This window comes from Mytilus trossulus, chromosome 5 (genome assembly GCF_036588685.1).
Source record: "Mytilus trossulus isolate FHL-02 chromosome 5, PNRI_Mtr1.1.1.hap1, whole genome shotgun sequence".
Taxonomy (NCBI): Eukaryota; Metazoa; Mollusca; class Bivalvia; order Mytilida; family Mytilidae; genus Mytilus; species Mytilus trossulus.
In genome coordinates, this window is record NC_086377.1 from 32,007,767 (window position 1) to 32,020,566 (window position 12,800).

The following is a 12,800-nucleotide window of genomic DNA, read 5'->3' on the forward strand; positions in this document are numbered from 1 at the left end:
CCCATCAATACTAAACTCGTCCATTGATCGTTAAGACGTAATTGAAGGAGTTAATTTACAACGTCGCTTGTCAAGACAAAACATATAATGAGGCAATATAAGTTCATTTATATGTACATTTGTATGACAACGTCGTCCTATAAATATCCTTTGGTTGCAAAAACTGTTTGTCTGCCGCCCAACAACACATTTTATTGAAGATATGAAATAAGGATTGTCAGGTTTGTTTGAATTGTGCCATGAGAGCATACGCAATATACAAATAAGAGGTATGCAATTGTATTAAAATCGTATATTTGAGTGGAAAAAACACCGACATAAGTTTAATAAGAATTCTATTTACATTTGGCATTTCGACGCTTTTTATAGCTGACTATGCGGTATACGCTTTGCTCATGGTTGCTGTCCGTATGACGACATACAGCTGTTCATTTCAGTGTCATGTTGGTGTCTGATGGAGAGGTACCGTATAGCGGGTTATTTTCGCGGGGTGCAAATTTTCGCTTATTTTTGCGGATAGAAGAAAATCGCCAAAATAAGTTCCGCCAAATTAAAGGTGTACATACAAAGGTATGAATACAAGTTTTTAATCCGCCAAAATAATAACCGCCAAAATATTTCGTATACCTTGTTCAATGAAAATTGCGAAATTTTACACCCGCGAAAATAACCCGCTATACGGTATCTCATTGGCAATCGTACTCCATGTTCTTTTTTATATAAAACATAAACATTGCTATTATATAGGATATAATATTACCTGTAAATAAATGCAAATTCATTGTGTGTTTCTGAACTGAAACGGGTAAATAAATACCAATGACATACTATTTGTATAAACAAACAAATGTTTAGGTCAAAGTGTATGACATTAAAAAACACATATTTTAATTTAAGATAAAAAAAAAATGTTTTTAATGTTTAAAGACCTCAACAATAAACGGTACTGGATCGGAAACTATATCAGCAAGTCTGAACATTATAACCTGTATAAAATACAAAGTTAAATTATTACATTGTTTTCTTTTCAAGCAGTTACCTTTCTTCTTTTGGATCATTGATAAGGAATACGGCTAAATATTTATAATTTTACATGAGTGTAGTAAAAAAAAATAAGGATACAAAAACAAAATATAACAGATCAATTGAGGATTGGTCGGCCAAAAGTATGTTTAATCCGCCTCTTTCTGTATGTATCTGTCCCATTTTAAGAGCCTACAACTCAATTGTTGTCGATCGTTGCTATAAATATATCATTTGTTTTCGTTTGTTTTTTTGTTAATCTTTTATTTTTTTTCCGTTGTAATTATTTACATTTTGTGCCGTACACGTTGTCTCATTGGTAATCATACCACATCTACTTATTAAATATAGATAGAAAAATATCCACTTTTAGCATGTTTTGGACGTTTACAACTATAAATGTACTGGTTTTTTTTTCTAACTATTTGTTATCATTTAGAACCATAGCACGTAAACTACTAATGTTTCAACTGGTTGAATTTATTTTGTATTGCGCACAGCTGTCTTCTAGGATAATTGTTTTCATTGTTTATGTAAGAATATTTCAATAAATAGTTTTGTCTCTTTGTCATATTTACAATACTTACATAAAATTCAAAAAACCTAAAGTGGTTGAATGTTTCTGTGTTATTCACTATGATGTAGCCCTTTTCATCAACCCTGAATGCGTTGGTGTTTTCTACAACGTATTCTTCATCCTTCAAGCATAGTTAAGGGAATCCATTTAATTTTAGAATACATCGATTGCTGTCTTTTAAAGTATTTTAAGACGTCAATTATCTTGATTCCTGTTTGGTAATTGGCTTTTGTTTAATAAAATGAAGTTACCAAATTCTCCATTACAAAAGCTTTCTTCCAGAGGTTTGCTTTTCTTTTAATTTTATTTTTAAAGTTTGGGATTTTAATGGAAATTTTTCATTTAGTTTTTGTCAGTGTTCGATTTGACTCTGTGCATCAAGTCTACAATGTTGGTTTAAAGGTTAGCTTTAGTGATACTGTATCATTCTATAAGTCAATTACCCCAGATTCGTAACCGTGGATTGTATCAATATTTTTTACTGAATACCGATATTATTCGGTTATAACTTAAAATAATTTTGTTTAATTTAAAGGGTATCAGTTCAGTATGGAGTACTTTAGTACTGACATGATTTAACCATCTTTACTAAAATTGTCCGTTTTTTAATTTTGAAAGTATTAAGAAACCAAGGTTCAACTCCCTCAGGCAAAGTTGGCTTTAGATGAATTTGGCTATTTATTTTAGGTATTTTTGACATATAGCTCTCCAATGGTTTCGGTACTTACATATCTTCAGATTTCAAATGTTTGGCTTTGAGCGTTCCTGATGAAGGTAAATCTAGAACAGGGCGTCGGACGCTGGAATTTCTTTAACGTGTTGTTTTCAGTTTAAAAAACAAAATAGATGGAAAAGTTTCATCAAAAACAAACCTACCCCAGTAAAGTTTCCTGATCGGACTTTTACTTGTAGATATTTCACAACCTCTCCGTCTTCTAAGAACTGGCGACCTTTAACAGGTTTAACACGAACTTTAGATCCTTCTGTTACTCCAGAATCAACAAAGCCTTCAATTGCATTTCCTGCAAAGTCTAAATCAAATGCATAGTCAGGTTTTTGGAAGTTGTGATCTGAAAAGACAATTTCAAATTTCATGTATATTGTATTACTAGATTCATTTCACTTTACCTGGCGGGGTTTATAAGGGGGTTCACACATTGCCGATTATTGCTCCCGTTTGAGATCAGACAGCAATACGATACGAAAAGTAAAAAAGTTGGATTGGTATCCTCAATTATCTGGAATGTCCTATCATTGTCTGAACGCATTCGTTTTAGTTCGTAACAGATTCCTACGGATCGGGAAGGGTCCGAATAGTTCGGCAAAGCATCCCGACAGTTAGGTGCGTCCCGTAACATTCGGGGCAACTCAGCCGATTTTGTCTAATCGGATTACAATCGTGGCTATGTCGTGACAGATTCTGCTGTATCAGATCGAATTCCTAACAATGTCTTGTGTATTCTGGACGGTGTCCTGTAGAACGGGAATGATCCGGAGTAATTTTTCATAGCTGTTTTTCTGCCGATTGAGTCCAGATTGCATCCAGATCTTGTCGATTGCGAACCGTTTTTTGCCAAAACCGTTCCGAAACAGTCCCGTTATTAATACGAAATTCGTCAATGATACCCACATCAGAGTCCCGACAACTACAGAATACAATACGACTGAGACCAGACAAAGCCGTTTGCAATGCGATAGAGCGGACCGTGATAGGATTACGTTCCGACAGTACCTGATCATCCCGAACATGCCGACAGTTTTCGAACAAATAACTTCCGTCAGCGTCGGTTCACTGTCTGGTCACTGTCCGATCTCAGTCGGATTACATTCGGTAGAGTCGGGACGCAGTCGTGACAGACTCGGTCGAATTTTACCTGGCGAAAAATACAAATCGGATTAGGAGCGGATTCAGAACGGGATTATCGGGACTTATTCGCTTAGAAACGGTTGAATATCGGTGACCCCTGAACACTATCTGATTGTTGTCGTGATCAAATTATTTTTTTTACAAATTTTAATTTAAGTTTGAATTTCCATCCACGATTCACAGGATCTTGATCAGACTTTTAATAAATTTTAATCGGGAATGGTCCTGTCAAGAACGGTAGTAAAAATCGTGAATGTGTGACCCCAGCTTAAAGAAGTTCGCTTAGTTAAGATCAGTCCATCTATAGACAGGAGTTTTGGGATACACTCACCAATGAATTGATTCGTACCATATCATACACTCAGTTTCTTTTGAATATGCTTTGGTGACAATGATAGGTGAATAAAATTCGATACTAATTATAACGACAATCATCCTTATCACACACATCTTCAAAAGGACTGTACTTATTCAAATTAAAACATAAGGTCCGCCCGATCGGTGAACTAACATTGATAATATTGGAAGTTTATATGACATATTGATTCATCATTTCTATAACTTGGTATTGAAAATACTTTGGTCCAATATAAGAGCATATAAATGTAAATGTATTTCAAGATTAAGTGTTATTAAACCTGTATTCAATGTTATTATTTTATGTCGACTTTTTTGGTCAAACTATAATCTATGTTCAGCTGTTAAAAAAAATATTATTCGCCGATTATACGCGGGTTTTCAATTTAGAAAGAAAGGTATGTTTACATGTCATATTTGCCTACAAGTACAGATGAATGATTGGGTACTTTATTATACACGTGGCTTTTATATTCATATCTTATAAAAATCGTAAAAATGTCTCCTTTCTATACATATTATCTCTTATTATTGAACACGATATACTCTTTTATTTTAAAATTTATTAAGAGGGATTAAAATTTTCTTAAACATTCAGGAATTCAAAATTTTCAGAGATCGAACTTATATAAAGTGAATTTATTCAAAACTGTTTACAAACTTTAGAAGAGTTTTATTCGAGCGTCACTGATGAGTCTTTTGTAGACGAAACCGACATCTGGCGTAAATACAAATTTTCAATCCTGATATATATTATATTTTTTTCGGATGTGAGAAATATCATGTTTGGTATAACAATGTAGAGTTAATAATGTTAGAAAATAGTTATCAAAAGTTACAGGATAATAATTTTATACGCCAGACGCGCGTTTCGTCTGCATAAGACTCATCAGTGACGCGCAGATCAAAATAGTTAAACAAACAAACAAATACAAAGTTAAAGAGCATTGATGACCCCAAATTCCAAAAAGTTGTGCCAAATACGGCTAAGTTAATCTACTCCTGGGGTAAGAAAATCCTTAGTTTTTCGAAAAATTCTAATTTTTGTAAACAGAAAATTTATAAAAATAACCATATAATTGAAATTCATGTCAACACCGAAGTGCTGACTACTGGGCTGGTGATACCTTCGGGGACGAAAAATACATGTAAAATTAATATAACAATGTATCAATGTCAAACGTTAAATAATGCAACTTACAACAAAGAAATTGTGATGCCAACAGGATGATGACAGAAAGACGACAGAAATTCAATACATTCCTATCCATCGCTATCACAAATATTACAGTCTGAAATAATGATATAGTTCGTGTGTTATACAGTTTATTGTTTACAGTTTAGTTCAATGGTGCTTATCTTAATATAACAGTTGTTCAAGTAAGTTAAACTCATATTGATATATGCATTCCATTAACACGTGAAGTTTACTATTGAACAGAAAGAAAATACAGACGAAAATCAAACATTTTATTACCATTTAAGTAGTGTTTCACTGATTAAAAGACACGCCAAAAAAGATATAAAATAGTAAAATACAAATTACCAATAAAGTTTTCCCCCACAATTCAGATATTCCTTGACACGATAAAATTAACGATTTCAGACACAGTATCTGTATATACCATGAGGTAGGAAATGTCTAAGGAAACCGAGGATGTGTCGGCAAATCCGACATTCATGTTTGTACTATGTATGTTATTTTATATTTACATGTACGCATTTACTTAGTATGTAAAGTACTTAAATTATGAAGATGATAATTTAAGTAAATTTGATTATAATCAATCGCAGTTTATATATCAATATAATTCACGTAAAACTCAAACATGGTACTTTTCTTCGTTGTAACCTAAATGTTAGTTATATTGGAATAATTCATTGGTCCCCTTAGTAATTACATTATTGATTTTAAATGACATCATGTGACATTTAATTCAGAACATGGTTCAATTAGTATAACACTATAAGGTATAGAAAAATCAATCTTAATAAAATTTATGAAGATCGTGATCGTATCCAGAAAAATTTAGATATAGAATTCAACATGTTCAATGACAATTTAACGAAAATTATAATTTATTGAAAACTTTATCTTTTTAATATTATTTGTATATGGTTTTGTTTGTGCTGATATCCTTGGGTTTAATTTGTATTTTCGTATTTCCTTGTCATTAGGTTTGCAAGTTTTCTTTCAAAGATCGCCTTTTTTCTAACAACACTCCGGATAACTCTTCTAATAAAGCAATTGTCGCCAGAATATAAATATATGTGGTGTTCATCACACACAATCATTTGTTAAATAAATCTGTTAACAGCAAACAAGCAAGATTACCAAGATGGCTTATGATATAAAGAGAAGAAAATGAAGCACGATTTTCAATAAAAGAACTATCATTCAAACTGATTAATATGCTGATGTTCAAAATAAAAGGTTCCATACTGAAGATAAAAACAAATGTTTCGCCAATGTTATATAAGGTGTCTATGTACAGTATATTGATTTTATTTCATCAGCCTAAGTTATTTTTTGATTGTAGAATTTAACAAACTTCTACAAACAATTATAAGAATACTATTCAAATCATGATTCATACATCCGGATAAAGCTGTATTATGTAAATTATAACAGCCATTCAGTTATTTTTTTGTTGATTGTTATGTTAATTTTTTAAAAGGTATATAAATGTTGAAATATAATTGTAACATCTATTTATAGCAAATAGGTGAACCCGTTTTATAACTTCCGATGTCGACCAGGAAAAGGTAGAAATTTCATAATTAACTTTCAATTCGGACTTGTAACATTAAACCTGATCTGCAGCTGAGCAACGAAATCCAAATGAGTAAACCAAACAAATAAAGAGGTAAATATTCTGACAACATTGTAGGTTTGACACTAATATCACACTTGGTGTTTTTTTCCTTCTTCTTCCTATTCCAATTCTTTAATTCAAACCAAACAGATAATTATATTGTTGAAGGTTTTCTCTTTATGACTTTACAAGGGTTACGTTTTATTTAACTTAAACACATACAAGTAACCTTCACTATTTGGCTACATGTTTAAATTGACGACATTGTTTTAAATTGAATAAATTATGATCCTGAAAATGGAAATAAATGTATTACTTTATGGTTTTTTCACTTGACTGGACTGGGTATTTCCGGTTCGCTTATCATAAACAAGACCATCTACTGTGGATTCATTAGTATTCGTTGGATACCAATTTTCGTGGATTTCTTGGGTAAAGGCGAACCACGAAATTAAGTGTTCAACGATTGACAAATTGATTATAGGCTTGCATGCAATCTTCTGCAAAACCACGAAATTAAATATCCACGAACATGCGAGTTTTCCTCAATCCCCGAAAATTGGTACCCACGAAAATAAGTGAATCCACAATATACATAGATGTTTTGGGATAAACTCATCAATGCAGTGTCCAATAATTCATTTGTAAATCTGTTGGTGACACTGGTAGGTGATAAGAAATCAATTATAATTATAACGAAAGTCTTCCTGATCACACACATCTTCAAATAGACTATCCTTATGCAAATTAAAACAATTGTTTGTCAATCTCAATATCACCAAATGTGTAAAACAAATATCTGCACCTATCTGTTGACTTTCCATATGTCATGTACGCAATGAATCATTCCTAAAATCAGTTCCAAATACCTTACACTTTTACACTATGTGCCGTCAAACAAACTTCAAACGACCGCTTCTCATTCTTTTGATTTTGCTTACAGGACGAATCGAAGCATATAGACACCTATTTTAGTTTTTCTCAATTCAATATTTTTAAGCTTCTTATCTATGAAATTAAATAAAACGATCATTTAGATTACGATTCTAAATTCAACTAATACTTAAAATAAACATCAAAAAAGGTTTTCTTACGTGGCTGAGTACAGGTGTAAATCATTTAAACTGGTCTTTTGCTGAGCTATAAATTATTTGGTAACTTACAACTCTTTTCTCAAATGCACAAGACGTGCTACGTGAGTTCTTATTCTTAAACTTTATTCTCAATGAATTTTAACGAAACTAAACGTGATCAACCCAAATGTCAAATTTCAAATGTCTTATAATTATAAGTATAAAATAAGTTTAAATTTTCAATTTTTTTATTAGATTTTATTCAGAAACGCTCAAGATGGAATACGGTGAGTAATTTATTGATTACTGACTTACAATTTGATTTCCTTTTAAGCTCACCTGGCCCGAAGGGCCAAGTGAGCTTTTCCCATCACTTTGCGTCCGTCGTCTGTCGACTTCGTCGTCCGTCGTCGTTAACTTTTACAAAAATCTTCTTCTCTGAACTTGGCCACATAATCATTGGGGTATCTAGTTTAAAAATTGTGTCCGGTGACCCGGTCAACCAACCAAGATGGCCGTTATGGCTAAAAATAAAACATAGGGGTAAAATGCAGATTTTGGCTTATAACTAAAAAACCAAAGCATTTAGAGCAAATCTAGCATGGGGTTATTTTGTTTTTTTTAGGTCAAAATCTATCTACCCTCAACTTTTCAGATGAATCGAACAATCCGTTGTTGGGTTGCTGCCCCTGAATTGGTAATTTAAAGGAAATTTTGCTGTTTTTGGTTATTATCTTGAATAATATTATAGATAGAGATAAACTGTAAACGGCAATAATGTTCAGCAAAATACAATTTACAAATAAGACAACACGACAAATATGGTCAGTTGACCCCTTTAGGAGTTATTGCCCTTTTTAGTCAATTTTTAACCATTTTTCGTTAATCTTAGTAATCTTTTACACAAATCTTCTTCTCTGAAACTACAGGGCCAAATTAACCCAAACTTAGCCACAATCATTATTGGGGTATTTAGTTTAAAAATTGTGTCCGGTGACCCGTTCAACCAACCAACATGGTCGCCATGGCTTAAAATAGATAATAGGGGTAAAATGCAGGTTTTGGCTTATAACTAAAAAATTAAAGCATTTAGAGCAAATTTGACAGGATTAAATTGTTTATCAGGTCAAGATCTATCTGCCCTGCAAATTTTAGATGAATCGAACAAACCGTTGTTGGGTTGCTGCCCCTAAATTGGTAATTTCAATGAAATTTTGCTTTTTTTTGGTTATTATCTTGAATAATATTATAGATAGAGATAAACAGTAAACAGCAATAATGTTTAGACAAGTAAGATTTACAAATAAGTCACACTACTGAAATGGTCAGTTGACCCCTTTAGGAGTTAGTGCCCTTTGTAGTCAATTTTTAACCATTTTTCGTAAATCTTAGTAATCTTTTAGAAAAATCTTCTCATCTCAAACTACTTAGCCAAATTAAACCAAACTTGGTCACAAACATCATTGGGGTAACTAGTTTTAAATTGTGTCCGGTGACCCGGTCAACCAACCAACATGGCCGCCATGGCTTAAAATAGATAATAGGGGTAAAATGCAGTTTTTGGCTTATAACTAATAAATTAAAGCATTTAGAGCAAATCTGACATGATTAAATTGTTTATCAGGTCAAGATCTATCTGCCCGGCAAATTTCAGATGAATCGAACAAATTGTTGTTGGGTTGCTGCCCCTAAATTGGTAATTTTAATGAAACTTTGCTGTTTTTTGGTTATTATCTTGAATAATATTATAGAAAGAGATAAACAGTAAACAGCAATAATGTTTAGAAAAGTAAGATTTACGAATAAGTCAACTCGACTGAAATGGTCAGTTGACCCCTTTAGGAGTTAGTGCCCTTTGTAGTCAATTTTTAACCATTTTTCGTAAATCTTAGTAATCTTTTACAAAAATCTTCTCATCTCAAACTACTGAGCTAAATTAAACCAAACTTGGCCACAGATATCATTGGGGTATCTAGTTTAAAAATTGTGTCCGGTGACCCGGTCAACCAACCAACATGGCCGCCATGGCTTAAAATAGATAATAGGGGTAAAATGCAGTTTTTGGCTTATAACTAATAAATTAAAGCATTTAGAGCAAATCTGACATGACTAAATTGTTTATCAGGTCAAGATCTATCTGCCCGGCAAATTTCAGATGAATCGAACAAATCGTTGTTGGGTTGCTGCCCCTAAATTGGTAATTTTAATGAAACTTTGCTGTTTTTGGTTATTATCTTGAATAATATTATAGATAGAGATAAACAGTAAACAGCAATAATGTTCAGAAAATTAAGATTTACAAATAAGTCAACTCGACTGAAATGGTCAGTTGACCCCTTTAGGAGTTAGTGCCCTTTGTAGTCAATTTTAAACCATTTTTCGTAAATCTTAGTAATCTTTTACAAAAATCTTCTCATCTCAAACTACTGAGCTAAATTAAACCAAACTTGGCCACAAACATCATTGGGGTATCTAGTTTAAAAATTGTGTCCGGTGACCCGGTCAACCAACCAACATGGCCGCCATGGCTTATAATAGATAATAGGGGTAAAATGCATTTTTAGGCTTATAACTATATAAATTATATATAACTATATGAATTGGTAATTTTAAGGATTTTTTTTTGTTTTTGGTTATTATCTTGAATAATATTGTAGATAGAGATAAACAGTAAACAGCAATACTGTTCAGCTAAGTAAGATTTACAAATAAGTCAACACAATGGATCAGGTCAGTTGACCCCTTTATGAGTTATTGCCCTTCCTAGTAAACACTTCAGCGAAGACGACAAATTTTACGTTATTGCCATGTGATACACTTATCTAAACACTAATCCGTATAGTTGCACTGTGTAATGTAATTTTCAAAATTAGGAAATATCAGTGAGTCCGCATGGTTTGAAATTACAAAACACATATTTTGACTTGCAATAAAAAAAAACATATGGTTACTTTTGAATATATTGTGAAGTATGAACTATTTAGCACACACGATAACCACCTAAAAATGTATATTTAAAGCAAACATATTAGTTCTGTAGTAACCGTTGATAATTTGAGCGCTTCAACGTTTAGGAGTGAGAATAACTTTGTAAGAAGAACTTTACTTGATTTTGTTTTGTTAAAAAACTACTAAAAACACTATACATCCATGAAAGGTTACATGATAATGATAGATAAAATAAACAATAATTACCATGCCCATCACTATATAAGTTACAATGTATCGTAGCTCTGAACGAAGAAAAATATTTGTTACTAGAAATATATTAGAATCAATCCTGTAACGTGAGTTCTGTCTAAAAGAAAACAAATACAAAACTGCAAGCACGGTTGGTGTCTGCTTGTAAACTGAAAAAATCGAAACTCTTTATATCTTGTAATATGAGATTATTTTCATAACTGTCATGATGCACAACTCTGTCTTTTGTTTATCAATAGTGTTTTGTTAGTTTGTTCTACAAATTTAATGACACATCGTATCAAAACAGTTTTAGTGTACATGCGATTTAAAGTGAACGTCATGACAAATCTACAAGCTTTCCTGGGTCACTCTCAGTGTTTCCGCGATGTCTCTGGTTCAACGTTTGATATGATGAATTGAGTTTCTCTCTTTAATTTATTTTCAAGCTGACAAAATAAAGATTGAAGTAAACTTCATTGTTGCATAATTGCATAAGACTATTATTGTTACTATTGTTAACTAATAGTTGGTTCACTATTTGAATTAAAACCTTCAAGAAATTATATGCATAATTCCCTAATGTGAAGTGCTCATATTAGCATTTAGAAATTACTTTGGAAACATAATATCCTGATCACTAGCAATACATGTAATTTTTCAATGGTCAAGCAAGTTTTTGTATTCGTAGACTTTAGTTTCAATGAATTATAGTTGAAACCACACCAAATGTTATCAAATATTATTTGAAAAACAGTATCACAGTATGTAAATTTTTAGTTTCCCATTTTAGATGAAAGTTGGGCAAAACTGCGTGAGTATGTGATGGTTTATTGACTAACTATTTAGTTTTTGTTTTAATATTTTTGATACATTTCACAAAAAACTTAACAGGAAACAACGCAATACAGTTGCCTGAACACTTCACCAAGGACAAACGATATTTGCATCATTGTTATGTTTACTGATCTTAAAATTATCTGAATGGTTTTAGTCATAACTGTTTGGTTTTTTTGTTAAATGAGAAATTATCTGAGAGTGCGTTAGATTTGAGATTACCAAACAAATATATTGTCTGAAAATGAAAACATAAGATTAGTCTTATAATTTACAGACAAGAGTGACGATATATAGAAAAGAAGCGAAAGCGATCGAAAAAAAAACAAGGAATACAAAAAAAACGAGGAGAGAACACTCATTTTTTTAAAAATATAGAACATGCAAAAATAAAAGTAAGTTATTCGGACTTTCATCGTTTGTACTTGGCGGTATCAGTTAGTAATTCATGTAATTGACTCTTCGCAAGTTGAAGCAGATTAAAAGATCTGCAGAGCGTAATGAAAGAATTAGGACACTTTTATGTGCTTCGAGGACACATAATCAATTTAACATTGTCAGACATTAAGGGGCAAACACAACTTTCATGAAACGTTACAAATATTTGGCCAGTTTCCATCGATACTGCATTTAGATCAGATTGTTTCAGTCAGCAGACGGCAGATGAATAGTGAACAAAGATAGTACAAAGAAAAGACGAAAGGTCTGAGGAAAAGAAACTTGCCGATTTGTCGGGAAACTGGGAAAAACCGTAACGTGTAAAATAACACAGAATACTGTGTAGGCTTAATATAAACTGCCATATTTGTAAATATTAAGTTGTTTTTGTAGATTTGACTGTATCATACATAAAGTGCATTTTTGTTTTTCAAAAATACAAGTACTTGCCTGTTCTAAACTAAAAGAAGATTTATGTTATACTTTGATAGAAAAAATTGTAGAAAGCAAGTAGCCAAACCTTTCTGCTTAATAAGATTTACAACTCAAGAAACAACTTAAAATGATGTCTACTGAAAATAAATATTTCATCATGTTTGCATCATTTGCAGAAATACTAGTAGATAGAGGGG

The 12,800-nt window shown here is 32.1% G+C and overlaps 1 protein-coding gene across 1 annotated transcript; it reads right to left on the reverse strand.

Annotated features, from left to right (window-relative positions):
• Positions 1-274: 274 nt before the first annotated feature.
• Positions 275-5,488, reverse strand: LOC134718760 (uncharacterized). The gene is made up of 5 exons (XM_063581450.1): positions 5,371-5,488; positions 5,026-5,116; positions 2,477-2,670; positions 1,611-1,721; positions 275-986 (listed from the first exon to the last, which is right to left on the reverse strand). The coding sequence occupies exons 2-5, from the start codon at positions 5,093-5,095 to the stop codon at positions 915-917; spliced, it is 447 nt and encodes a 148-aa protein (XP_063437520.1). The 5' UTR covers positions 5,096-5,116; positions 5,371-5,488; the 3' UTR covers positions 275-914.
• Positions 5,489-12,800: the final 7,312 nt, after the last annotated feature.

Bases quoted from the DNA above. Each gene is read 5' to 3' on its own strand.
- LOC134718760 (XM_063581450.1), bottom strand. From the start codon at position 5,095: ATGGATAGGAATGTATTGAATTTCTGTCGTCTTTCTGTCATCATCCTG. The intron at 2,671-5,025 runs GTAAGTTGCATT...TTGTCTTTTCAG, and splicing joins GGCATCACAATTTCTTTGTT to ATCACAACTTCCAAAAACCT. The intron at 1,722-2,476 runs GTAGGTTTGTTT...CTATGCTTGAAG, and splicing joins GATCAGGAAACTTTACTGGG to GATGAAGAATACGTTGTAGA.